General features: G+C 36.7%; 1 protein-coding gene across 7 annotated transcripts in view; it reads right to left on the bottom strand.

The window, feature by feature from the left end:
- The window catches only part of NTNG1 (netrin G1), a 325,438-nt gene extending 298,784 nt beyond the window's left edge, over positions 1-26,654 (bottom strand). For all 7 annotated transcript variants that reach the window (XM_060006519.1, XM_060006488.1, XM_060006476.1 and 4 more), the window contains exon 1: positions 26,409-26,654. In XM_060006519.1, the coding sequence (XP_059862502.1) occupies positions 26,409-26,654 (246 nt within the window). The remainder of the gene's footprint in view (positions 1-26,408) is intronic.
- Between the last annotated feature and the right edge of the window lie 588 nt (positions 26,655-27,242).

The following is a 27,242-nucleotide window of genomic DNA, read 5'->3' as shown; positions in this document are numbered from 1 at the left end:
TCAATCTGAGAATAAAGCACAGAAGCTTGGTTTTATTTGCAAGACTGAATGAACATGTCTACATTGTAAATGGTAACGTAAATAAAAGTATAGCTGACAGAAAATGGAAGAGGGGAAGAAAAAGCAAAAGCAATGAAGGTCTCATCTTACTACGTGGAAGGGCTGAAAGATATTATCAACAGGGTCTCTAGTCCCACCTAGCTTCAGAGGGTACATTGCGGTTCTGAAAGTTGACTGACCAGTAATATATTATTTTTTAAAGGATACCATATATGACTGTAAATGATCACCTCGATGTCAAAAACTGGAAAGAAGGGAGGGAAAATGGCAAATTACATAACTGAGCTACAACCCCAACTTTAAAACAGAAAGCCAACAGATGTTGCCTAAAATTGCTAAGTCAAATAAACAGAAGTATAACTATATCTAGAGTTTTGGAGAAAACTGTTAGAAGTAAACCAGAGACTGTAGGGAGGGGTAGAGCAGGCAACTTGCTTTTCATCACTCTTCTGTGCTCTTTGTTAACATGTACATCAGTACTTTGTTAAAAATGAAACAAAAAGACAGGGATGAGGGTGATAAAAAGGTCTGAATATGAGGGTAAAAAGTCATTGGAAGTTTGGGGGCATGGGAGTGACATAATAAGAGCAAGGCTTAGAACCATTAAAATGGCAGCTATCATGAACAGAGGAGAGACTGTGGAAGAAAACTTAAGAAACTGCCTTAGACAAGGGGTTCTCAACTGGGGCAATTCTGCCTCCAGGGACATTCGGCAATGTCTGGAGATACTTTTGTTTGTCACAACTGGAGGTGTGTGCTACTGGCATCTAGTAAGTAGAGGCCAGGCATGCCGCTCAACATCCTATAATGTACAGAATAGCCACCTACAATAAGGAACTACCTGGCCCAAAACGTCACTTGTGCTGAGGCTAAGAAACTCTGCCTTAGACTATGTATATTTGTTCAAATGAGAGGTAAAAAGGCACCAAACAAGGCAAATGGCAATAAGGACTGAATGAAAGAACCAGTTAGGAGGAAATGGCAGCATTTTCAGTAACCTGGGTGTGGTGAATGAAAATCAGAAACCTTTGCAAATATAGATTGTGAAAAAAGTATTTTCTGTTTATCCATTTTAGTGAATGCAGCATTGTATTTAACCTGCAAATTTTCAATACACCTCAATTCAGATAAGATCCTTAAGCCTTACAATATAGTTCATTCCTGTCAGCTAATGCACATAACGATGATGTTAAGATTTGTACTTTGCTAAGCAAATGAGTATGGATCTCCCTCAATTTACAATGAGGTTATGTCCTGATAAATCCATTGTAAGTTGAAAATGTCATAAGTTGAAAATGCATTTAACACACCTAACCTACCGAACATCAGAGCTTAGCCTAGCCTACCTTAAATGTGCTCAGAGCACTTAACATTAGCCTACACTTGGGCAAAATTATCTAACGCAAAGCCTATTTTAGAATCAAGTGTTGAATATTTCATGTAATTTATTGAATACTGTACAGAATGTGAAACTCAGAATGGTTGTGTGGATACCGGGTGGGTATAGTGTACTGGTTGTTTACCCTTGTGATCTCGTGGCTGACTGGGAGCTGCAGCTCGCTGCCTCTGCCTAGCATCACAAGAGAGTATCCTACCTCACATCACGAGCTGGGAAAAGATAAAAGTTCAAAATTTGAAGTACGGTTTCTACTGAGTACGTATTGATTTTGCACCATTGTAAAGTCGAAAAATTGTTAAGTCGTTATATCATAACCACCTTAAGTAGAGGCAATCTTTGAATTCCTTAGTTGAGGATCCATACAACTGTGTTATTTATAAGGGCTAATTCACTGAAATTCTTTCTTCAAAGAATCTCGGATTCAGATACTTAGGGTAAAAGTATGCTTTTCATGTCTATGGAAATGCATAGTGATTTTTACTTCAATTTCAGAAAGAAATAATGTATGCATCATATTTTTTTCCAATACGTCCCGTATCAAAAGAGTTGTTGATAGCAGTTACGTAGGAAAAAAAGGGCATCCACAGGGAATGGGCAACCACTTAACTTTTGATAAATCAAGCTCCCTTACCATTGTGTTTCTCTATAAACCATTAGTTTCTTTGCAACAAGACTTTATTTTACAATCAAAAGCTACACTTTTCCTACCCAACAGAAAGTTCCTTGAGGGTAGGAAACTTGTCTTACTCAATCAACTTCCTTCCCCTCTAAGTGCCCAGCCTTGAAAACAGTGGGCCCTCAATAAGTAGCTATTGATTTGCCCTGGATTGCTGAATTTAATTTCAAACACCCACAGCAAGAATCTGTACTTGTCAACACTAAAATTACTTATGATCTCATGCAGAGACATAACCAACTGACAAATTTATGAATCTTTACAAAACTGGCCTTAGAAATACTTGTGGTTCTCACCATGCATAGGGTAAATGAGTTTGGAATTTGCATGCCAAGTTGAAATATGGTGCCCTAAAGAATTTCTATGATTGATCTCATTCAAGCAAATTTACTCATTGTCCCCCAACACCCCACAGTTATTAGAGACTAGCCTTTTGTTTCAAATTATGTAATAGCTTTTCATAGAAGACATCTGTCTTAAAACCTGCCTAACTTTCTTAGGGGGAAAAAAAAAAAAAAAACAGAAAGCAAAGGGAAAAACAGTACCTCAGTGACATTAATTATACCAGCATGTTTTCCAGTGCTTTGGAAGAAGGATTATGGGCATTGATTGCCATTGAAATGAGACCTGAAGGATATATTACAGTCCTAGAAACCTCACTTAACATTCTTATTGCTCTAAGAAATCTAGTAATATCCTGATGGCTACCTAGGGTAGGAATCAATTTCTCCTATTAAGTTGCCCAAGGCAGTAGTCTGCTCTGTGCTGGTGCCAGGATGCCTCTGCAGGTTGTTGAATTCTAAAATGCCTCTTGCTTCCTGACATAGAGGCTGAGCAGCATATAACACACCAGTAGGTAAAGGTCCTTCAAAACCCAGGATAGACTTGCAAAGAAACCTCACGTTCTGATTGCACTATTGTTGCACTTCATTCATCCCAGTAAACTGCTTTTTCTTGAATTTGGAGTTCTTAGGAAGCACCCTAGAAGAGCCAGTGGGCTGAGGTTTGCTAGGCAAGTACAGCTTACTTCTGAAAATCAGAAAGCACTACCTGAATTTGAAGCTAGTATTATAATTGCTCTTAAATACTTAAAGATATTCCAGCGCTTATGCATTCATCAACCATATATTAATCAAATAAATATTTATGTTGCAAAAATCATAGTAAGTCAGCATTTTAAATTTCATTCATTCACTCATTCAGCCAACCACTATTTATTAAGTATCTGTTATGTAACAGGGATGGTACTAAATTTGGGGAATATGGTTGAATTATCCTCGCCCTTGAAGAATGTATAGGTTAATATTTAGTTCTCAATTCTGAACTTGCATCAAAATTACCTGGGCACTGTAAAAAAATCTGTGAAATTCATCTTCAAAGGTAGGTCCCAAACATGGGCATTTCTTAAAAACACCCCAGGAAGTTATAATGTAGATAGAGAATGAGATCCTTGCTCTTAGATGAACTGCACAAACAAACAGGAGATCATAGTACATGTAGTAAATGCTATCACAGGCATAAACAGGATGTTATGGGAGCACTTTGGGAGGTCATAAAAATCAAACTTTCGGGGGGGTGGGAGATGGTTAGGGAAAGCTTTATTAATAAAAATAGACTTATAGCTTCTACAGGAGAACTAAAAGGCTTCTAAAAATGGTCAGAGAAGAAGGAGAGGGACAAGAAAGCAAAGAAGTAAAAAAAAATAGCAAGAAGACATGCACAGTTTAGCACAGTAAACTAATGGACAAGCACCCAGCCAAAAATGCTAGATTCCATAGTGGAAATTCAGCTCAGACACCAGCATTGTGTCCCTGGACAAATTACTGAACTCCTTTGATTCTTTTGTATCATCTATAAATTGGGGATAATGATAGATACCTCATAGGGTTATTGTGAAGAACAGAAATAAAATGTGGCATGAAATAATAAATGCCATTATTAAATATAGATGATTCAAACCCAGATACTACTCAAGTACTGTTTTGGTGATTGGACTATAATTATAGTTTCTGTTTGTTCAGAAGACTAAAATCTCAATATTAAATAAAAACAATCCTGACGTATCTTTCTGCGGTGGGATATAATACATATTACTTTTTATGCCACATTAATCCTGAACAGGACTCAATTTTCCTCTTCCAATTGTAGTATTGACTAGTATAATGCATTGATTAACTAAGATCAGAAAATTCTGAAGGAATTAGAATGGGATTTAAATTATCTACAAAAATGGAACTCTAAAACTCAAATCTTTCTTCTAGGACTAACTGGGAATAAACACTCAATGTGGCACTGAAGCCTTTTCTTCATGAAATCTTTTGAGGTTTAAGATTTGCTTCTCTCTCTCAGAATGGTGGACAAGAATAAAGGATTACAATTTTTTTTCTCACTGTTTTTCACTGCTCTAAATATGAACTTCTTCAATACCTCACACTGCTTTCATTAGAGGGGTATGGTCTTCCTTAAGATCCAGAGATCTGTAAAACCTTCAGTATCAGGTGTGCTGAGGCATTATTGAAGGGTGCTAGGTTTAGCATATAATTTTCTGGGCAAAGCTAAGTGTTGTGGGTCATATTTTGTTGTCAAAGAAGCTTTGGCCCACTTCTTGGCCTCCCTGCCCCAAGCCAAAAAATGTACCAGCTTACTCAATTTATCTATTACTGAAAAAGGGAAACACCAATCCCTTTCAGCCAGGGCTTTGAAATTGGTATTTCTAAAAACTCACAAGTCTTTCTGCACCAGAGACTAGACTGTATCCAACCCTAGAAATAAAAACAAGCACATAAAGGGGAAAAGGAATAAAGCATAAAATGAAAGAGACTTCTAGAATAGAGAATTAGGAAGAGGTTTTAAGGTGCACTGAAAAAAATACATCCAGGCTGTGTATATCTCAATAAATCTTTGAAGCACTGCTGCTTGATTCTTTGACAAATATCACATAATGGCCTGGAAGTAAAGTATAATTTCAATTCCTACTACAGAGCCATGATGATGTTCTTTGGGGACCAGTTAATTTATTATGGAGCTTTCCTGTACCAATCTCACACCAATCTGGAAACAGAAAAGTCCTCTGTTCAGAATGAGGTGATTTCTCTAAAAAGGCAGCAATTCTCAAGAGCCAAGTTCACAGCACACAGATTGCAGAAGGATACTACCAAATTCTCTACCGTAGAGTTTGCCTAGGAAAATTATTTTCACATGCTATAAACATCCAACCAAGTACCCATCCTTTTTAAAATACTAGGTTTTTGTATTTTTCAAGTATAAATTAGTGAATTTACATTTATGAGAGTTCCTAGTGCGAGGACATGGGACAAGCAGTTTACAATTTAAGACAAACCCTTAATCAATTTGATTCCACAAAAATTCCATTTCCTTTCAAGAAACTTCTAAAAGCATAGCCAATATTGTACATTCCAAGAACGCCTTAACCAAAGAGTGTTCACTTTTCTTTCCTAGTGACAGCATAGATAAGACGATTTTAAGTCTTGGATTCTGGAGTTCTGATTTCATACATTATGGCACACAGGTTAAATACGAGGAATCTAAAACCAGACTGCCAAGATTTTTGCTAGTTGTGTGACTTTGGGTAATTATATAACTTTTCTGTGCCCCACCTTCCTCATTTGAAAAATGGGGCAATAACAGTACCTAATTATTAGAGCTGTTGTGAGTTAACAGATTTAAAAGTTCTTACAACAGTGCCTGACACACAGTAGGTGCTCAATAGAAGATAGTTGTTAATACATTATCATAGGGTCTCCAAAATTTCCCTTGGCAGAGTACAGGTTTTGGAATTAGGGATGGATCCCACCTCAGTCCTTCATTAGCTTTGTCATGATAGGCAAAGTTATTTGACATCACTGAGTCTCAGTGCGCTCAAGTGTAAAACAAGGACAGTAATACCTACCTCATACAGTTGTTTGAGGATTAAACAAGCAAGGAGCAAGATGCTTGTCTTATAGTCAGAGTTATCTGAATAGCACACAGCAACTAAAGCAAATAAATAATGCTGTGTGTTTTCAGAGGATAGATGGGCAGTTATGTTTATGAGGCATGGGGAAATGGAATTTAGAACGGTAAATGCAGCAGGTGTTTAGTGACTAATGCTAGGATAACAGCAGTCACAGAGCCCCATGGGGGCTTGGCACAAGACAGCCAGGAAGCCTGTGAGCCAATGCTGGGACACACAGAGGCAGACCAGTGCAAGCTACTGAGACCAAAAAGAGCCCAGTGTCTTTGAGGCAGCCAGACACCTGGAGGGAGGAAAAATCTTAATCTCAAGTCTTCAATCTCCTTTCAGTGCCTTCTGCCAATGGCTTTGAGAAGAGGGTAAAATGCCAAGGAGAGGAGAAAAGCTGTTTGCTGGAAGATGGAAGTAATATAAGTACAAAACTCAGAACTGGTACAGAATGGATAGAGAAAATTAGGAAGTCTTATAGCTAAACATATACACAATTAAAAAAAGAAAAAAAAACTTTAAAATTTTACTGAGCATTTTTAAACATCAATAACTCAGCCATTAATACTTTTCAATATTAAAGAGAGCACAGAGGGTGCTATTGATTTGAAATACAGAAAATGTCATGCTGAAAAAGGTATCTGGTTTGGAACTGAGAAAATAAGACCAGTCAATCTCATTTTACCACAAACTAAGGGCTAGATTTCAACACTATTAAATTTTGTCTTATTAAATTATGGGCTGGGACACTAAATGTTTGTATGGTGCTACAAGTAATAATGGCTCCATTATTAATATCCTATTCTTACTGAAGAGTTCCAAGAAGAGAAAAGAGAATTGTGAGCCTAAATATACCCTCTAATGTGAAAAATCATTACCTAAATTTGATTTGGGGGTCAGCAATGGTAACTTGATCAATTATAATGTGTTTTCTAAACCTGACCTATAATAGCTGCTTTTAAAATAAAACACAAATGATACCAAATGATATATCCAGTTAATTCATTTCCAACTTGTTTTGATGATCAGCATCAATAATTATGTTTAGTTTTGTATCTGGTTATTAACCTGAATGATACTATACCTGCCATTTAAATAATTGCTTTTTTACCAGTATCAGCAGTAACAATAATTTTTGCTTATAATTAGTTGATTTGTCATTCATTATGACTGCTAATTATAATTACTCTATTAAATCATCATCCACAAGATGATCATAAAGATAAACAAATATTGCCTGGGTACCAAAATTTGTCACACATTAGAATTTTGAAGCATGACATAGACATGGCCCAAGAAAAAAATAATTTTTTTAATATTTTTATTGGAGTATAATTGCTCTACAATGGTGTGTTAGTTTCTGCTTTATAACAAAGTAAATCAGCCATACATATACATATATCCCCATATCTCCTCCCTCTTGCATCTCCCCCGCCACCCCATCCCACCCCTCTAGGTGGTCACAAAGCACGGAGCTGATCTCCCTGTGCTATGTGGCTGCTTCCCACTAGCTATCTATTTTACGTTTGGTAGTGTATATATGTCCATACCACTCTCTTACTTCGGCCCAGCTTACCCTTCCCCCTCCCCGTGTCCTCAAGTCTCTTCTCTACGTCTGCATCTTTATTCCTCTCTTGCCCCTAGGTTCTTCAGAACCTTTTTCTTTTTTCCTTAGATTCCATATATATGTGTTAGCATATGGTATTTGTTTTTCTCTTTCTGACTTACTTCACTCTGTATGACAGACTCTAGGTCCATCCACCTCACTACAAATAACTCAATTTCATTTCTTTTTATGGCTGAGTAATAGTCCATTGTATATATGTGCCACATCTTCTTTACCCATTTATCTGTCGATGGACACTTAGGTTGCTTCCATGTCCTGGATATTGTAAATAGAGCTGCAATGAACATTGTGGTACATGACTCTTTTTGAATTATGGTTAAGAAATAATTTATTTATCTTCCTTAGGTTCTAATATCCTTTCAATTTCACTTCCATTAGGTCTTAAAGTATATATTTATGTAAGAAACCTAAATAGTTAAGTACTCTGAAAATGTTTTTTTTAGTATTTCTAAAGAGTCAATGTGATGATGTGTCAACCCATTAGGCAATGGCCACCAACTATTCAAACACTAATCTAGGAGTTGTTGTGAAGGTATTTTATAGATGTAATTAAAGTCCATAATGAGTTGACTTTAAGTAAGAGAGATTATCCTAGATAATCTGGATGGGGCAGATTCAATCAGTTGAAAGGCCTTAAGAGCAAAGCCAAGGTTTCCCTGAAGAAGAAATTCTGTCGCTGGACAGCAGCTTCAGAACACGCCTGAGAGTTCTTGCACGCCCTTCCTGACAGACTGCCTTATGATTTTGAACTTGCCTAGGCCAATAATTGCATAAGCCAATTCCTTGCTGCAATGCATTTCTTAATACGTATCTCCTACAAGTTCTGCTTCTCTGGTTGAACTCTGATACAGCATGCTGGTGCAAGGTGTCCTGGCTGTTGTATTAGAGAGAAGAAAAAGCAGAAGGTACTCCTTGCCCTAAAATACATACCTCACCATTTCAAACTGCATTATTAGATAGCCATTCACTTCTTTGTGAGATCCTATTAATAATACAGACATTTCTAGAAGGAGTAACAGCATAAATTATTCCTATTAAGGCCTTTGCCATTAGAGGTCCCCTACTCCCTCCTGATGCACCGAGAGAATGCTACCCATAAGGAGAGGTATAAGGACAAGGCAAAGAGTTGGCGGTAAATGGAATGTTGCTAACTCGGAGCTTGGCCAACGGCTAGTCCTATCAGAACTAGTAAGTCTCCATCTAAATTTCCTTGAATCCTGCTCAAGTACAAGCTTGCTTCTCCCAGGTGGCCAATATCTTATAGAAATGCACACCTCATAGACTTTCATTATCAAAAGGACAGTGTGCACTGTGTATCACAAAGCTCCAAGATACTCTCACCACTCTTTATAAAATCTATATACTCAAGAGACCAGTTTGATACACAGACTATAGACTCAAATAATACATGTGTAGATTAAACTGTTTGAAATGGATAGTTTTATTTTCACTATATGTACCCAAATCTGTGGGTACAGGTTTGGTTGGAAAAGAAGGCTAGCCTGCATAAGGAGGACTTTGTGATGGCTTTGGGAAATTTCAGTCTGTCAAGAACATGGTGCACATATGAAAACAGTGACCAATTTGATCAATTATTTAGAATGTCATGAGATCACACACACACACACACACACACACACACGAAATAGCCAGTGATTTCAAGGTATTTCTGGAGATTTTGTTGCTAGGTGGTTTCTATGAGTTGCCCCTCCATGGTCAAGAGACTGACAGACCTGTCCCAACTTTGGAGGATTGAGCCAAATAGGAGAGAGATCAAAGAAACTGCTACAGATATGAAAAAAAGTACACAATATGCTTGTTCTTATGTTCCACCAGGATGCAATTCAAAAGAGGATTATTTTAAAACAGATTTACTACTGGGCTTATTTTGTTGACCTTGGTAAACATTACCTCAAAGTCGTTCCACTTGTATTTTCCTTAAGGGAGCAGAGATGCTCATGAACAGGTATAGACAGAACCACGTGTCAAGTTAAAGATATTGCAACTTTCTACAGAGAGAAAGATTTTAAACTGCCCAAATAATAAAAAACAACAACAACAGGATTATATTACAATACAATCTAGTGCTAAGGTCCTTTTGTCCTTGACATTACTCTAAAATGGAAATGAGAACCTATGATTTTCTATGATGATTGTGGATTTCCATTAAAGAAAATAAAGAAAGAAGAAGCCTCATAAACATGTGATAATCCAACATCTACCACTTATTATTGTGACTGAGAGCAAGTCATTTAACCTTTTTAAAATCTCAGCTTCCCCATTTGTAAAATGGGGTTCTTCACCTATACATTATTACTAACGTGACTCAAGATGTATGAAACCATTTTTAAGTTATTTTTATACAAATATGAATTATTAGTATAATAAAGTTGGGATTTGAACTTTAGACCCCTTAGGAATTTTAACATTGATCATAATTAATTATATATAATGTATACTATACATCCTACCTATTTAATAAAGTGGGAAAATGCAATATTGATGTCCTGCCATTTATGGATAGACTCTTTAGAATAAAGTTCTTGGTGATCATGCATAAATTCATGCCACTCTAAGGATGGCAGTAGGCAGGCTCATGGAGTTATGAAGATCTGTTCTGGAACACTGCAGAGCAAATAAAATAAAAGGGCATTCAAGCAGTTTTATAAATGTTTTTTTAATGGAAATCAGTGGTAAAACCAATAATCCAGTGTGCCAGTGAAAATGTCATATAGTCTCAAATCAGTATTTTGGGAGAAGGAAACTGAGGTTTGGGCTAGGATTATGGAAGACACTCTGAATATCTGAGCTATGGACATAGGCCAGGTTAAGTTGCTTGTATTTGAATTCTATGTTCATTGTGAACTTTCTGTTCAAAATTACTTGGTTAGGCTTCAATAAATATGTATTGAATTGAATCCCTATGTGCTCTGTTAAGTACCTAAGATTTGTGACCACTGAGCTTGCAAATAAATATGTAATAAGAACTATAGCACTTTCCCCTATTTTATACTTTGTCTTTTATAAAGTACCTTTACCTACATGATTGTGTTTAATGATTGATAGATTAGAGAGTAGGAGATTATGCCAAGTATAAAAAACATTACAGTATCATGTATTGGGAAACATAAGGACAGCTGAACAGATTTATTCATGGATGGCACAATCATAACATTTATTACTGCTGAGATAGAGCCACAAAAGGAAATTAGTTTAAAAGGAAAGCTAAAGACAAGGCTTTGCTTGTTTCCTTAAGCTGGAATGTCCTTCTCTTTCTTCTTCCATATCAGACCAGTTTCCTCTTCCCTCAAAGCTCAGCTCAAAGACCGTCTCCTTTATGAAGCTACCCCTCTGTGTTCCCATAGCTCTTTATATACAGCTCTAGCATAGCATTTATTTTCTTCTTCTTTGTAAATAGCTGTTTACTTTGTAAGGCTGCTTGAAGGCAAAAGCTAGCCTATCATTGTTATCTCCCATTATGCCCCACACAGGGCACTGCAGAGCAAGGAATTCCATTAACACTCAGAGTATTGAACTAACTAACTGGAGAGAACACCACTATGTTAAAGAACTAAATACTCCCACAAGATATCCCCAGGGTCACCTTCTGCCAGATTATGCACGAGGTTACTTAGATATCATAATGGCAAAGACAGTGGAAACAAGAATTGAAGTGGCAGAAAAGATTACTGAGGGACAGTAACAAAAAAGTAAAAGTGGAGAGAGCAGAGACGTAGGAAAGCAGACTGCTAGAACTCTTCGTTCCACCGCTATATATTAAGGGCCCACTGTGTATCAGGCATTAAACTAATTGCTGGGGATATAAGGGAGAACAAGGTTCCTTCCCTCCCTGTCTTCAAGGAGCTTCCAATCCAGTGTGGAGGGAGACAAGTAACCAATAATTACAAAATGAAGTGTTAAATGTATTTGTAAGGACAACTACCTACTATAACTGGGCAGTTGCATGTCTAAGAAATCTTGCTGTCGAATTCCCTTTAAAAATAGTTTCAATGAGGAAAAGGGGTTAGGGGTTAGGTTTCTAGTCTTGTGATAACAAAGACAGATTCCATCTTGGCTACTATAAATAATGCTGCAATGAACAATGTTTTGTCTTGTTGATCAGGACTGTGATGGAGATACACTGGATGCTTCTTTTGAGGAAGGGGATAACATGGATGATACAGCAGTCAGAAAAGTTGATTTAGGACCTGGCATTTCCATTTCCCATACTAAAATTTCTCTCTTTCACTTCTAGGCCTCCATGACAGCCAACACATTGAGCCCATTCCAATATTTTATTAATAAAATAAGTTTTATTTATCTTCTCACAGTTATTTATTTTAACTTTTTTTTTTAATTAATTTATTTATTCATTTATTTTTGGTTGCTTTGGGTCTTCATTGCTGCGCGCTGGCTTTCTATAGTTGCAGGGAGCCGGGGGCTACTCGTTGCTCTGCAGCATGTGGGATCTTCCCAGACCAGGGCTCGAACCCGTGTCCCCTGCATTGGCAGGCAGACTCTCAACCACCGCGCCACCAGGGAAGCCCCCCATTTTTTTTGTTTTTATAAGGAGTTACTAAGCTGCTGCTAGGCATGTCTAGTGCAGTTGTTAAAACATCGATCCATTATAATCTCAGTGTAAATGCCATTGCATCCATGAATAATTATTTTAATACTGTGTTATTTAGAATACATTTCATTTACTTCAAAACTACAGTTGTGAAATTATTTTGACTTTAAATACCTGGCTTGGAGCCAGAACCTCACAGTTAGTTATCAGATGCCATTAGTAACGTTAGGAAAAGCCAGGCAATTCACAAAAAGGGAAACTAAAGGGAAAATATTCAGAAGATCCCCTCAAAGCAGGAAATGAGAATCAGAATGACTTCAACTTTTTACGAATGGAAATGATAATCACAATGATAAAGATGATTAACATTTATTGAGCACTTCCTACGTGCCAGGCACTGTGTTAAGTATATCTTTATCCTACTGTTGCTCAGAACAAAGAAGTGAAATAACTTAAGTTGGAACTTGAACCTTGAGAACTGTTTGACTCCAAATAAAATATCTCTAACGGCATGCACTTTCCGAAGTTACAGAACTCCACTTCGGAGTACCTGGTTCTAAATGTCCAAGACCCCTACACCTGAAACTAACATAATATTGTACATCAACTACACTTCCACAAAAATTATAATTAAAAAATTCCCAAGACCCAATGATCCTGGAAACCTCCTATCTAGAAAGGGCAACTGGCCTTTTCTTAGTAGTATGAAGCTACTCCTTTACTGCTGTTACTCCTAAAACAATCCCAATTCTCAACAAACAAACAAGCAAATGAACAAAATGTGTACCGACCTACCTACACTGTCAGCCTAAATGGAAACTTCCTGGCTGTGGTTTTAATTGGAAATGGAACCCTTCCCTTGCTGTCCAAATCTATTACTGTTACACATCACCCTTAGTTTTTCACCTAGGAAACAAGCCACTCTGGTGATGGATGAGGCAATATTTATATATCATCTGCAAAGTAAGCAAGGATGTCCAGTTTAAAAGCACTATAAGGCTATTGTTACAGTCCAGTAATAAAGACAGTGATTTTGGGGAAAAAAATTACATACAGCTAAATACTAAAAATAATTTTTTAAACTGTGATTTTTGTATAAGTTGTACAGATCAGAGTATACCTTTCAATTTAGGTGGAAGATGCCACTCTTAAAATTTGTTGCCTTCTGTATAAAAATCTAGTCAAAGAAGTTAACTTATAGTTTGGCTCAATATTTATTTCTGTAAATTTTATGTTTCTTCCTATTGATCCATAATTATGAATATTTATTAGTGATGCTCATACAATATCCAAGTGATTTACCATTAAATAATTTTTTAAAAGATAAGAGATTAAGAGTCATGGTACACAGAGTTCTATTAAAAATCCTGAGTGAATTATGGTGGAGACAATAGATCATTAAATCTAACTGATGTCTAAGGAAATAAGAGAAACATGATTTCTTAAACTTTTTTTTTTTTTTGCAGTAAGCGGGCCTCTCTCACTGTTGTGGCCTCTCCCGTTGCGGAGCACAGGCTCCGGACGTGCAGGCCCAGCGGCCATGGCTCACGGGCCCAGCCGCTCTGAGGCATGTGGGATCTTCCCGGACCGGGGCACGAACCCGTGTCCCCTGCATCGGCAGGCGGACTCTCAACTACTGCGCTACCAGGGAAGCCCTTAAACTTTTTTCAATACACAATAAGAGGAAGCATATCAGTAAACAAGATAAAACAAAACTTAGAGAGGAGAATCCTTATAATCTGCTGGTAGGAATGTAAAGGGTGCAACTATATTTGATGAAAATGCCATACTTTATAAACCAACAGATTGGCTACTGGGTGTATATCTTGGGAAAAACAAAACTCTTGTTCATATGCATCAAGATGTGGGTACAAAAATTGTTTTACTGTTGAGTGGCTTGTAAAACTAAAAAAAAAAGAACTTCCTAAATTACCACTAATGAAGAATGTATTTATACAATGGAATATATATTTTTTATGTGGATGAACAAGATCATACAGATCAAATGGATAATTTACAAAAATATTGTTAAATAAAAAAGCAAGTTACAGAATAGATTTTTCAGGATGGTAATATTTAAAAAGCCCCAAATCAAAATTATATCTTGTTTATGAACATACAATCTTGGTATAAAAAATATTAAAAGATAGACCAGAAGGAAATATAGCAAATTTATGACACTGGTTCCCTCTGGGAGAGGGAGGCAAGAAATAGGTCAGGCCATGGAGACAAAGGTGATTTCAACTTGGTCAGTAATGTTTCTTTTTTTTAAAGCTTAACAAAAACAATATGCCACCACCGTTAATTTTAAGTGGTAGTTGTACATGTATTTGTTATATTGTTTATGTACTTTAAATATTTTTTAAGAAACTGAAAAAATTTTTTGTGATACCTTCAAGATCAAGGACCTCCAAAGCAGCCTATATATCCCAAAGACCATGTATGTATTACAGCAATAATCTTTGATATGAATATCATGATCAAATTGACATATCTGATTTTAGTACTTCATTTATTCATTCAACAAATATTTATTGACCCCTACTATAGGCAGGTACAAGACAACGTTCCTGCTCCTTGGTGCTTGTATTGGGGAGGAGAAAAGAGATATAAATAAAGGAGTAGTATATAACATAATAAATATCAGGCAGTTATAACTGATATTCAGTCAGAAGGTACCCAGTAAAGTGTAACCATTGACATCTCTTCTGATTGGTCAGTGTTGGTGCTGCCCCAGCTGTTAATTAGTTTGAACATCAACCCCGTAATAAATTCAGTGAAGAAAAACTAAGCAGGCTCAGGATAAATGGATAAAGGGTGTGGAGGAGATGTGATTTTAGATAAGATGGTCATATGAGAAAGGTTTTTAATCAGAGACCTAAAAAAAGGCAGTAATGAGCTCTGGGAAGATATTGAGAACATGGGTCCAAACAAGGCAAGAATAAACTATGTTTAATGAGGAACATCAAGAAGGCAGGTAGAGAGGACTGAGCAAGGTAGGAGTGATCAGAGCAGAGATCAGAGAGGTATTCAGGGACCAGATTACACAGGAGCTTTCAGGCAGTGGTAATGGTTTAGATTTAATTCTCAGTGGGACACAAAAAATATGAGAGGAAATTAAGCAAGGAAAAGATCTGACAGATTCTTAAAATTTTATGTATGTATATTTACACAATATAATTACACTGTCTATATATAGATATATATTTACATTATAATATTCACACATTATAAAGTTTTATATTATAATATTATAAAACATATGTGAATTTGATAATAGGGCAAACGTGGGAAGCAAGGAGACCAGTTAGGAGATACTGCAGGCGTGCAACCTAGAGATATAGCTGGTAGTTAGCAGGGGAGATGATGAAAAGTGGTCTGATTTGGGATATATTTTGAAGGTTTAGCTAACAGAATTGGTTGATATGTGTGGTGAGAGACAAAAAGGAGTTAAGGAGGATTCCTAGATTTTTCGTCTTGAGCAACTAGATAAATATAAGCTGCCATTTATAGATATGGGAAAGACCAGAGTCAGAATAGATTTGGGAAGAAGAAATCAAGAGTTCTATAATAAACATGTGAAGTTTAAAATGCCTACTAGACATCCAAGTAGAGACAGCATGGAGGCAGTTGGCTATATGATAACAGTTGTTATTGATAGTGTAAAAAAAAAAAATCAAAAGTATCACGCTAACTACTTTTCTCAACACTTCACCCACAAGAATATGATTTTGTTAACTAGCCAACAGTTGCTGACTTATTATTCTGGTTTTAGATGGTGAATACTCTGCTGGTGAATATGTACTCCACTCTCTTATGATTTTTAACAGCTTACTTCCATTTATATGAACACGTTAATGGAAATGAAAGCAGAAATGGAAACAAACACAGTTGATTGGTTCGCTTATCCCTAAATGAAGACACTCATCACATAACGTGCATTTCCAACATTCCATACACTCTGTTTACAGAATCCAATTTTCTGAGGTTATCTTAGATAAAAGCTTTTTAGATAACAAAATCATAGTATTGTAGCTCATAATCCAAATAATAAATGTGATTTTAAAAAGGTTTTTGTGATGGTTTTATTCCACAGACTACAAACAAAATTAGAGAGTAACTTATAGTATAGTTTAAAAGGAGGAAATGCATGTCAGATTGCCTGGATTTATCCGATTCCCACTACTTAGTTGGAAAAGTTACTTAACCTCCTGCCTTAATTACTTCACCCATTAAATAAGGATAATGATAAGACTGAGGATTACATGAACTAACAAAGGCCAAGTGTTTAGTACAGTGCATGACACCAAGTTCTCAATAAATAACATTATTTGTAAAAATATTCCACAAGTTCAATTCAACAAGTGTGCATTAAGTAATACTATGTGCTTTACACTGTGCTAGGCACTGTTAAAGTGACCCCGGTGATGTCTAAATACAACATTATCCTGAGCCACACAGTAGGCACATTAGTGACAATGCTTCCTAACACCACATGTAAGATTAGTTTTTCTAAATTTTAAAATCAAAATCCATGTGGCATGGTCCAGGCATCACAACCAACCTCAGAGTGGCCACCAGCTCATTTTCTCTGTCATGCACACATCCTCTTCTGCAATTTGTACTGACCACATATATTGGATTCTCCTCTCCCTTGAGAGAGGGTTGCTTGGAAGTATATTTGATATCTTCATTTTATCATTTCCAAGAAGGAAAGAGAGCAACAGAAAACAAACAGAAAGTTATATGTAATGGTGAAAAAGCATTGCTCAGACATGACGATGATAATGTCAGCTGCCAGACCTCTCAAAGGACATCAACCCTCTGGAACAAAAGGGCTATTTCTTTGTGCTGAAACAGCATCCAGCTCAATTCTTCATTTAATATTTTAGAAGTCAGCTCCAAAGTAGGTCAAAAATTGAAAACCAATTTTGGTTTCTTCCTCAGGTCATGTCTCTAATTTTCATGGAACTGATACTATGAGAATATATCTATTCCCAGAAAGATGAGAAGAAACTTACAACATGCCAATCTCAGTAAGTTCTTTTCCAGTATGATGCTGTGTGAAACAACTTTCATTCTTTCCCCCTTTTGTAAGGAAGAAAATTCTGAAATCTAAAAAAGCACATGAAAAGCTAGTCTGCCCATTGGTCTGGTGAATTAAAACCAAAGCAGATTTCACACCAGCCACTTTATACAAGGAATATGTTTCAGTATGCAACTGTCTCCAAAAAGACGGATTCTAAGGGAAAAGGAATGCTTTACTGAGGGTAAGTGACAACTTCTCAAAGTTTTTATATTAGAAACAAAAGACTTGAGGGGGCACTCAGATGAATATTTCCTAGCCCTGAGATGATGGCCCCCATGCCACCAAAACCCAGGGCAAGATTACGTAAAATTTCCACAAAATGAAGGGTGTGGAAAAGTCTCTGAAACAAGTCCTATTCTTCTGGAAGAAAGGATACTCATTTTTGAACTTGATCAACTGACAAACAATAATGTCTGTTTAAAAGGCCCAAATATATGTCTTTTAACTTAACTGTTGGCTTCCATAGAAAAGTTTAAAAAGGGGCAAAAAGTACAAAGGAGTAAAACTACTACAATTAGGAATAAGAAAGTTTAAATGGCCAAGAAACATATTTAAAAACTCAATCTTTTCAATAAGTAAATAAATACATCTTTAAAAATGAAATGTCATTTTCCCCTTCCAATATGTTTGTATATCAATGCCAAATTTTAAAAATTATTATCTTAGCAGAAAAGGTGTGGGAATAAGGATAATTTCATCAATATCGTTTTTGGTAAACTATATAATTTATCTGCTAGGGCCCTATATCAGAAGAAAATTTAAGAATATAATGTCCAGGGGCTTCCCTGGTGGCGCAGAGGTTACGAATCTGCCTGCCAATGCAGGGGACAAGGTTTCGAGCCCTGGTTTGGGAAGATCCCACGTGCTGTGGCCTGTGTGCCACAACTACTGAGCCTGCGTTCTAGAGCCCGTGAGCCACAACAAGAGAAGCCACTGCAATGAGAAGCCCGTGCACCGCAACAAAGAGTAGCCCTGGCTCACCGCAACTAGAGAAAGCCCGCGTGCAGCAACGAGGACCCAATGTGGCAATCAATCAATCAATCAATTTTTTAAAAAAGAATATAATGCCCAGTATTGATGAGGATCTAGCTACTAGGGCATTTCATAAAATACTGAGGAAGTATAGATAAACTATCTTTCTGATGGACAGTTTGACACCAGTTAAGAGCCTTAAAGTATAAGAAACAAACAACCTAAATGTCTCTAAATAGAAGATTGATTAAAGAAATATCCATAGGGTAGAATACTACAAAGCAGTATATCTCAAAAATATACTGTTAAATTTAAAAGAAAGAAGCTATATAATAATGTGTACACTATTTTTCCATTTATGCAAGGTTCAAAAACACTGCTTATAATTTGTACACAACCATCAATATGTAATTTTCAATTATTTGTTAAAGAAGAAAAAGGAATATAAAGGAAAAAAAATATCAGAAGGCATAGCACATATAAAAGGGTAAGGACTGTTCTTCAAAGCTTTTGTTTTGGTTGTGTGTGTGTGGATAAGTGTGTGTTTACTGTGTTCCAATATAAAATGTATTTCTCACTGTGGATCAACTTAAAGCAAGTTTTAAAGCCACAGGTATAGTCTACAAGGTGTAATTTGTTCATCTTCAGCTTGTTGCTCCCAAAGAGGTCTCCTGACTTTGCTCTCTACCGTGTGGCAGAAGCTGTCTTCCTTCTACCTCCAGAAGCTCTCTCAAGTCCAGACAAAAGAGAACAAGGCCCACTGAGAGGGGGCTTGCCTAAGTCCTACATCTTGTTTTAAGTCCAACACCTCTTTCCCCAAGATTCACACAGAGAATGCCCCTTCCATTCAGTAGGATTCTACCCTTGAGAGCAAAAGAATACAGCCTAACTCTTTAGCCTCAACTAAAGTCAATATGATGAGCTCACCATCCTAAAAACATATGCATTTAATATGGGAGGTTTGGAATATGGGAGAAGAAGGGTAGGTTTAATAAAGAAAACTATACTGATACATGTTCACCAAAGCATTGTAACCAATAGAAAAAAAATGAAATGAAAATAACATCAAGTCATCAAGGTAGGAGCATAATTAAATAAAATATTATATATCCATATAATAGGATATTTATAGCTATCAAATCATACTCTCTAAGCACATATAAATGATCTAACTAAATGATAAAGCTATAGTAGTAAATGAAAAAAGATGAAAAATTATATCTGATGATTCTATGATTCCAATTTTGTAAAACAAAATGTATATTATATTGGGTTGGCCAAGAAGAACAAACTTTTTGGCCAGCCCAATATTTAGGGAGAGAGACTTTTAAGAAATATGGCAAAATGATTTCAATGTTGAGTGTTAGGTTTTTCATCTTTTCCAAATTTTTTACTTGGAAAACTATTTTTTAAAAGATTCAATTAGAAATGGAAAAAAGAATCCTTCATACATACTGTCAGTGTTGAAACTCAGAGTAGATTTTTCTCTCCCACCTCTCCTTTGAGAACATCATTATAAGCTGCCCAAATGGATTAGCTAAATTTTTCTAGTTGTCTCTTAATTTACAGAGGGAAAAACCAGATATATGATAAAAGTCCTCGAGAAATAGAAAACATTCCAGAAAATCAAATACTATATTCAATCAACTGATGAATTAATCAGTTAAAAACATGTTATTATTTATTTGTTGCCTAGAAATATGATAAATGCTGTAAGGTAGAAATGCAATATAATACATAGTTTCTGTTGAGCTCCTACTCTGCATCAGAGAGTACAGGAGGCTGTCTCACATATTATCTCACTTAAAGGGCAGTGATCCAGACCAAGAGTCAGGATAAGGTAAACACATGAAACATATGTGTATGTGGGTACATAAATCAATAAGATGTAATGAAGTGCTAAATGGTACAGTATAGTAGAGTAGATAGACAGGCATATATTTTAATCACATAGTTAAAAGGTCAAGAGAATGATAAGAGCTGAAACTGGCAGGAACTATACAGAGAAACTAACTTGACACAGACCTTGAAGGATGGGTGGAATTGGGATAAGTGGAGACTATTCCAAGCAAGAGGAATGTCTTCTGCTTCTCTTAGTAGAGAAAAACATGAGATGAGGGACTTTTTGTGTGATGACACTAGTCATTAACGTCAAAGGATCAAGATGCCAGACTAAGACCCACGCACAGTTCCAGAGCTAAGCAGAACAAACCCCACCACCACCACCACCAAAAGTTTACAGAATATGCCTGAGAGACCCCAAAGCAATCCAGAGAGACTATGGGTTTTTTAGGACACTAGTTCTTATATTTTCAAGTGATATTCCTCTAGAGCAGACAAGGCTACCTCTTTGGGAACTGAAGGAGGTAATTCAAAGTAGTCCACTACAAGGCAGTAATTATATTGAGATCTCATGTTTCACCTTTAAAATCTTGTATTTGTGCATTCAGTAAAATGATGCTCCTAAACTTTGTGTGAAGTTGGAGCGCCAGGTATATGAGCCATGCTTATCTCATGCAGCATACTTCAGCATCTCCTAAGTTGAGAAATACATATATATATCAGGTTCTACGAATTTTTGCTCCTCTTCCATCTTGCCAGATATAAGGTGTCAAATCTACCATTAACCAGGCCACGAGGCTATCATTTAAATGCTGTGGGTCCATCTGCTGCACCCAGCCTTTTTCTTGTCTTCTTCAAACACAGTTTAACATCAGGCACTTGGCTACCAGACAATATTTTCCAAGTGGCTCTTTAATATGCAGCAAAATAATGTTTCACCTTTAAACTATGAGTGCTGGTCTTACCTCTACGTCCTCGTCCCCATCCTCTGGCTACACAACACTTCGTATTAATTTTGCTTAGGACTCTTTTTTACTTCCTTTGGGGGCAGGGACCATATGTTATTTGACTTTGATTCTCACCACCACCACCAGGTTTTGCACGTGCTATATGTTCTGTTCACTTCATGTTGCATACAGTAGTCTATAGTAATATTTGTGCATTAGCTCAACAGAGACAAGGGTACTCGTGCACGTAGAGAACACTGTCTGGGAACAATGAATGACATGAGGTGGTTTTAAGTTTGGTTAGCCCCACCATAATATTTATCAGCTCCCTCTCAAGGCCTCCTGCATAAACCATGCACGCTATGCCAATGCAGCCTCAACCCAAATCCAGTAGTCCCCTTCCAATGAGACTGCTAGTCTTAAATCCCTTGGAAATGCCATTGGGTCCTGATGGGAAGTAATGGGAAATAAGGTTGTAAACACTCAGATTTAAAAACCAGGTAGAGTACTTTAGACTTGATGCAATAGATAATAAGGAGCTACTGTTGGCTCCTTAACAAGGGAATACTTGATATAGTGACATATGAGAAAGACTGATCTCTGTGGAACTTAATTCACTGCAAACATAAATTAAACTTTTCTAAGAAGTAAGTCTAAATAATGAACTAAATAACAATGAAGTGTTAATAATGAAGGAACTGAAGATTTTTAAAAATTCCACTCTGGCATAATTAAGGGATAAATCAATTCAAATGAAAGATGTCACTGTTATTAAAACTTCATTCATTTATTAAATTATGTTTCACGTGAACAGAGTGCAGGATTATTTGACTATTATGTAAATCAATATCATTTCCAGTTTTTGGAAAATTGATATTAATGCCTTGTCATTGAAAACGTAACTAAATTTATCAAATTAACTTCTCAAAAGCCACCTGATAGCCACCAGATCGCAACCTGAGCCGATGCCAAATCAGAAATGTAAGTTATAGATAGCCCTGAGACTATGTGTCACCACTCATTCATCCCACTGGGTTCCTTTAAAATTATAAAACATGAAGGCTTTGTACGACTTTTGTAAATTCCATTTGAACGTAATGAAATATGCTCTATCCACAATGCTTATGGTAATTAAAAATGTTTTTCTTAATAGGAGTCTATCTGGAAATAGCACAATATGGAATGATCATTAATAGACCTGCTATGGTGCTTGAATAAATGCCTAACAAGAGCACAGGCACACATGAGTAAATTTCCTAACGAAAATCCATTTTCATTTCAAATTCTGACATTTTATTTAGAAAAATTATACCCTTTCTTTTAATTATTTCAGTAAACATAACTAGGGTATTGTTAACTACACCTCAGAGTACTTTATTTTCTCCATTTTTTAGTAATATGAACCTACACGTAATTAAAGGCGTGCTGCATTAATGATGCCAAAGGTCTCCAAGGGAAGCACTGAATGTCCACCTCAGAATATTATGTCAAAATTACATGCACAGAAGACTTTTTAATAATCTTTGTTTCCTAATTTAGATTTGATTGGCTCTGAAATCCATAGGTGCACTCCAGGGCTCACATTTCTAGCGACATCAGCACTTCTGTGCCATGAATTGTACAAACGCCCATGACTTCTTCCGTCTGTAGGCTTCTTTTGAAAGCTTCCGTTTAACGTATCCAGAAAATGAGCTGCAGGCTGGAGATAATTGCAGATAATTTTGCCATTTTTAAGCCACTGGGGTGTTGCATGGAGATATGACAGCTAAGTTTGTCTAAACACAAAGAACAAGTCATAACTTTGTGTTGTCACTCCAGCTTTACACACAGGTTCAGATCATCCTGTGTGCTCTTTATGCAAATTGAAACAAATTGTGGTCACTAGATGATCTGTGTTTTCTGACAAAGCTGTGCTACCTGAAGCTTTTACGTGGCTGAAGGAAGGACATGATCTATACTAACATGTTATGTCAGCCTAAAAAAAAATGCTTAACCCTCTTCTACCCTTCAGATTCTTCACCCTTAACAAAAACAGAGTTCTTTTAGCCATCGACAACTTACAAGGAATATATCAGATTAAATTAAAAAGAAAATGTATGGCCTCAATATACAAAATTCATGCATATATATGTATATGTGTATATCTATATCTATTTCTATTCCCCTATTTCACTATCATAAGTAGAAATGGTAGAATCTCCCATAAAACTAATGTTTAAAATGCTGGTACTATTACTATACAAAAATTTAAAATCACTAGATATTAAAGAGTTATTAAGTAGGTTATCCAGGTTAATAAACAGAGATCTACTGTTAAATGGAATCATGTGGTCCTTTTTCCCTAAAATTTCACTCTAAAGTAAATGTAGCATTCATGGATGGTCACCGGCATATAATGATGGAGGCAATGCAAAAAGCAGCAATACAAACTCTCAACGCATTGCCAATGAACTTCAACTTTATATTAGATAAATTGGCTATGGGAATTATAGGGTATTTCTCTGACCAAATGTCCCCTCGGTGCTCAGAACTGCTGTAGTCACAGCTAATAAGGGTGTCACTAGCTGAGCAGGTGATTACTGAAACCATTTTGCAGCAAACATTTACATATCAGGGCTAAGCAGTGATTGTGCTTATGTGGCAGCTGCCCTGATGTAATAGGCCGTAACGACTCTGAGGGAGCAGGTATGGATGCGTGTGTCAAGGAGGGGAGAATGTGAAAGTCATAACACAAATGACTTTATGGATTCCCATTAGACCTCGGGCTAAGGAGCACCTAAACAGGTCTGATATGACAGCATCCTGAAACAGCTTTACAGCCTGTGTCAGGAAACCTTACACTAAAGAGTTTTATGGAAAATACAAAACTGCAGAGAGGAAGTGCTGCTATATTAGGTCACTATCTTTGACTTGGTATATAATATGCATACAAATAGTCTCAAACTATGTATTTAAAGTATAGCTTATTAAACCTGTTATGCCAATCAAATGTATATTAAGGAGTCCAAATTAAGCACTGATAGGTAACATCTCACAAACCTCACACTCTCCCATGGAAAACAATTCTGTCCAATGACAAACTTAAACCCACCAAGACTTCTGAATATCTGTATCACAGTAAGATGTAGCCTTTTAAAACACTGTCCTGTGGAGTTTCACATAAACATGTAAAGTACACATGTTACTGCACTTGAGAAAGCTAAGGGATATCGATTTTACTTTTTTCTCTTTTGGTCTCTAACATCACTTAGCCAGTAAACTGGTAGGAATTGGCTTGTTTAAGGACCTTAGACCATGTCACTGTAAAAGTCAGGCGTGAGAAGTTCTATAATGCACCCTCTCCCACTCAAGATGGGAGAAAGAGGCATGCTAAAGACACCAAGTAAACCCTTCAACACGACCGACAGGAGCAGTGCTGAGCAAGCATTCTCTTGCCAGAGGCTAACACCAGGGAAGCTGCACATTCAAATCACATGTTGAACACATCATACAGGGCCTATGCAAGTACAAACAGCACTGTGAAAAAGGATCTTTGCTATTTTACTTAGATCTGTAAATTATTAAACAATTCCAGAAGAGGCATATTGCTACAAGTGCATGCAAACCAATATATAGAGTTAGAGTGTTCTTAATAATACGAAGATTTGGCCCAGAACTCATCCTCTGCTAAGGAGTTCTGGGCCAAACCTGTCACCTGAACAGCAATTTCACCCCAGACTTGCAATGAGATCTTAAATATGACCTTTTATGAGAGATTATTAAAAATCTTACATAAAGCCAAAAAATGTCCCTGCTCTTTTGCAGATTTATTATAGTTTTCCTAAAGTGTTTGAATAAACTCCTCTTCTGGAAGTCTCTGATTTCTAAAAGGCAACTTCTTTGCAAAGCACATACCTGCTACCCAGAGAGACGGTCCTCTCTTTGAAATATTTAGTCTTTCAGAGCACTTTAGTCATAGTGACACCTAATAGCCAAGCTCTTTTTCTCACTCTCCGCAAAATCAGGTTTAGACTATAATTCAAACCAGTCCCCAAAGGCACTTCTGAAAAATGGCAAGCCCTTAGCTTTTAGGTGAAAGCACTGTGTAGTGCTCAAAACTGTTTCCTGTTACAAAACCTTTTCTACAGTGCTAGGTCTAAGATGATCTTATGCTAATTTAACTCACTAGGGACTGTGAACAGATGCTACTTTGATTAATAGTTTTACTATCCTGAAAATGCCAGGCCAGGTTCAAGATAATAAAGTCAGGTAAGGATACTATCAAAATCTGCCATACGATTACATCTGTTACGTGGTGAAAAATGGGACCACAACAGTTCCTGTATCAAATAAAGACCGCCTATAACAAAAAAAAGCAACAACATAAACCAAATGAACACATTGTCTGAATTCTTTAGCACATTGATTTACATCATTTCAATCACCAAACTCTTTACTAATACCTTATGGGTATATTTTCAGCAACATCTCTAGTGAAAATTCAATTTGTCACTCCTATATTACCTTTTCACATCCCATTTACTTTACCACTCAGAAAAAGACTTATATATACTATGAAAACAACAAATTATCTAACTTTGCTTATCAAAAGGAGAGTATTTGAATTTGTATGCTCCATATCATTACTTTTTCAATAAACATGTTTTCCATATTCCAAACTTTTCTATGGAAAACCACAACCCTTGTAAACAAGAGGCTGCATAAGTTGACAAATAAGACTCTTCTGGAAAAGCTTCTCATGAGGTTTTAGCCCCTGTCTCGTCTTCTGCTCCCCTTCTCACTGGTCTCCTAACCATAGCAGTTTCCTGATGAGGAAAACCAGGACATCTACTCTAGCCTTGAACTATGGAACATGGGACTAGCCTTAATTTAAATATGTATGTGAAGAAACCTTTGTGTTTTTAAAGTTGGTTTACCAATGGGTTTTATCCTTATGATATCACATATAGCCTAATCATATTCCCAATCTCCAATCTGAAATTTAAACTTCAGTGGACTTTTTTTTTATATAATTTATATTCAGTGCACTTGTCTCAGTGAAACCTTTGGTTTGCAGGAAGGTAAGTTCCAGTGCAAACTGTGCAAACTGTAATTCCAGGTGGTGCAGGCCTCCACTGAGAATGAAGCTAGCCTGTTTAGCACAAATCTGCCACTTGCAGATTCAGCTCATTACCTGAGTTGAGTCTTTACACTTAACACATTTGTATGCATATACAACATGCCCGCACTTAACATGAAATATTCTATTCAAAAAGGTTGTCTCACCATTGCACAGAATGTCTCAGGAGGGTCTCCACAGGTAATGTCCGGAGGATCCAGTTTCACTTTCAGATATTTTGTCATGTCTGTGGATTCCGGCTGACAGGCCATATAATCCCAAACTTTCCCTTCTTCTGTGTAAATCTGAGTCTTACACACATCATAATGTCCCCACACCAAAGGGTAGGGCTGCATCACTGAGGACACTGTAACCCAAAGGGCATGAATTGACAGGAATCTTGACAAATACATCTCTGAATTCTTGGCAATCTTCGTGGTAACAAAAGCCGGGTTTGATTATCTGTGGTCTCTATTTTACATATACATGTATGTCTATAGGTAGGTAGGTTTGTATATTTAACAAAAAACAAACAAAAAAAAGAGGATGAGACTTCAAAGTAGATTCCAAAACTAAAAGTGAAGGATTCGGATATTGCGCGTGTTCAGGTATATTGAGGACTTTGGTGGAAACCTAGCATACTTGTGCATTAGGCATTAGCAACAACTTGCAGCTTTTTCATTGTCTTAGAACATATCTATTAGACTTGGGTCTAGTTTGGTTTTTGTAAAAGATGTCCAGCAGCAGATAATGATCTAGCAAATTGATGGCTCTCCTATTGTACATCCAATAACCCTGGGTGATCCTAGATGCTCACGGCTCATAAGCGTTGCTCAGGCGCACTGAGGTATCAGTATCTGAAGCAAAAGGATGAGTGTCTATAGCTCGGTGTCTGCTTCCCATCAATCATTCTTTTCTTCTGGCACCAACACCCTTTTAGAAACAATAAAAATAAGAGTTATTGTCCCACAATCAATGCATTACAAAATGTATGCTATGTT

The sequence above is a fragment of the Delphinus delphis genome, chromosome 1 (genome assembly GCF_949987515.2).
Source record: "Delphinus delphis chromosome 1, mDelDel1.2, whole genome shotgun sequence".
Lineage (NCBI taxonomy): Eukaryota > Metazoa > Chordata > Mammalia > Artiodactyla > Delphinidae > Delphinus > Delphinus delphis.
The sequence above is the reverse complement of the archived record's forward strand: the minus strand, read 5'-3'. Positions and strand labels throughout refer to the sequence as shown.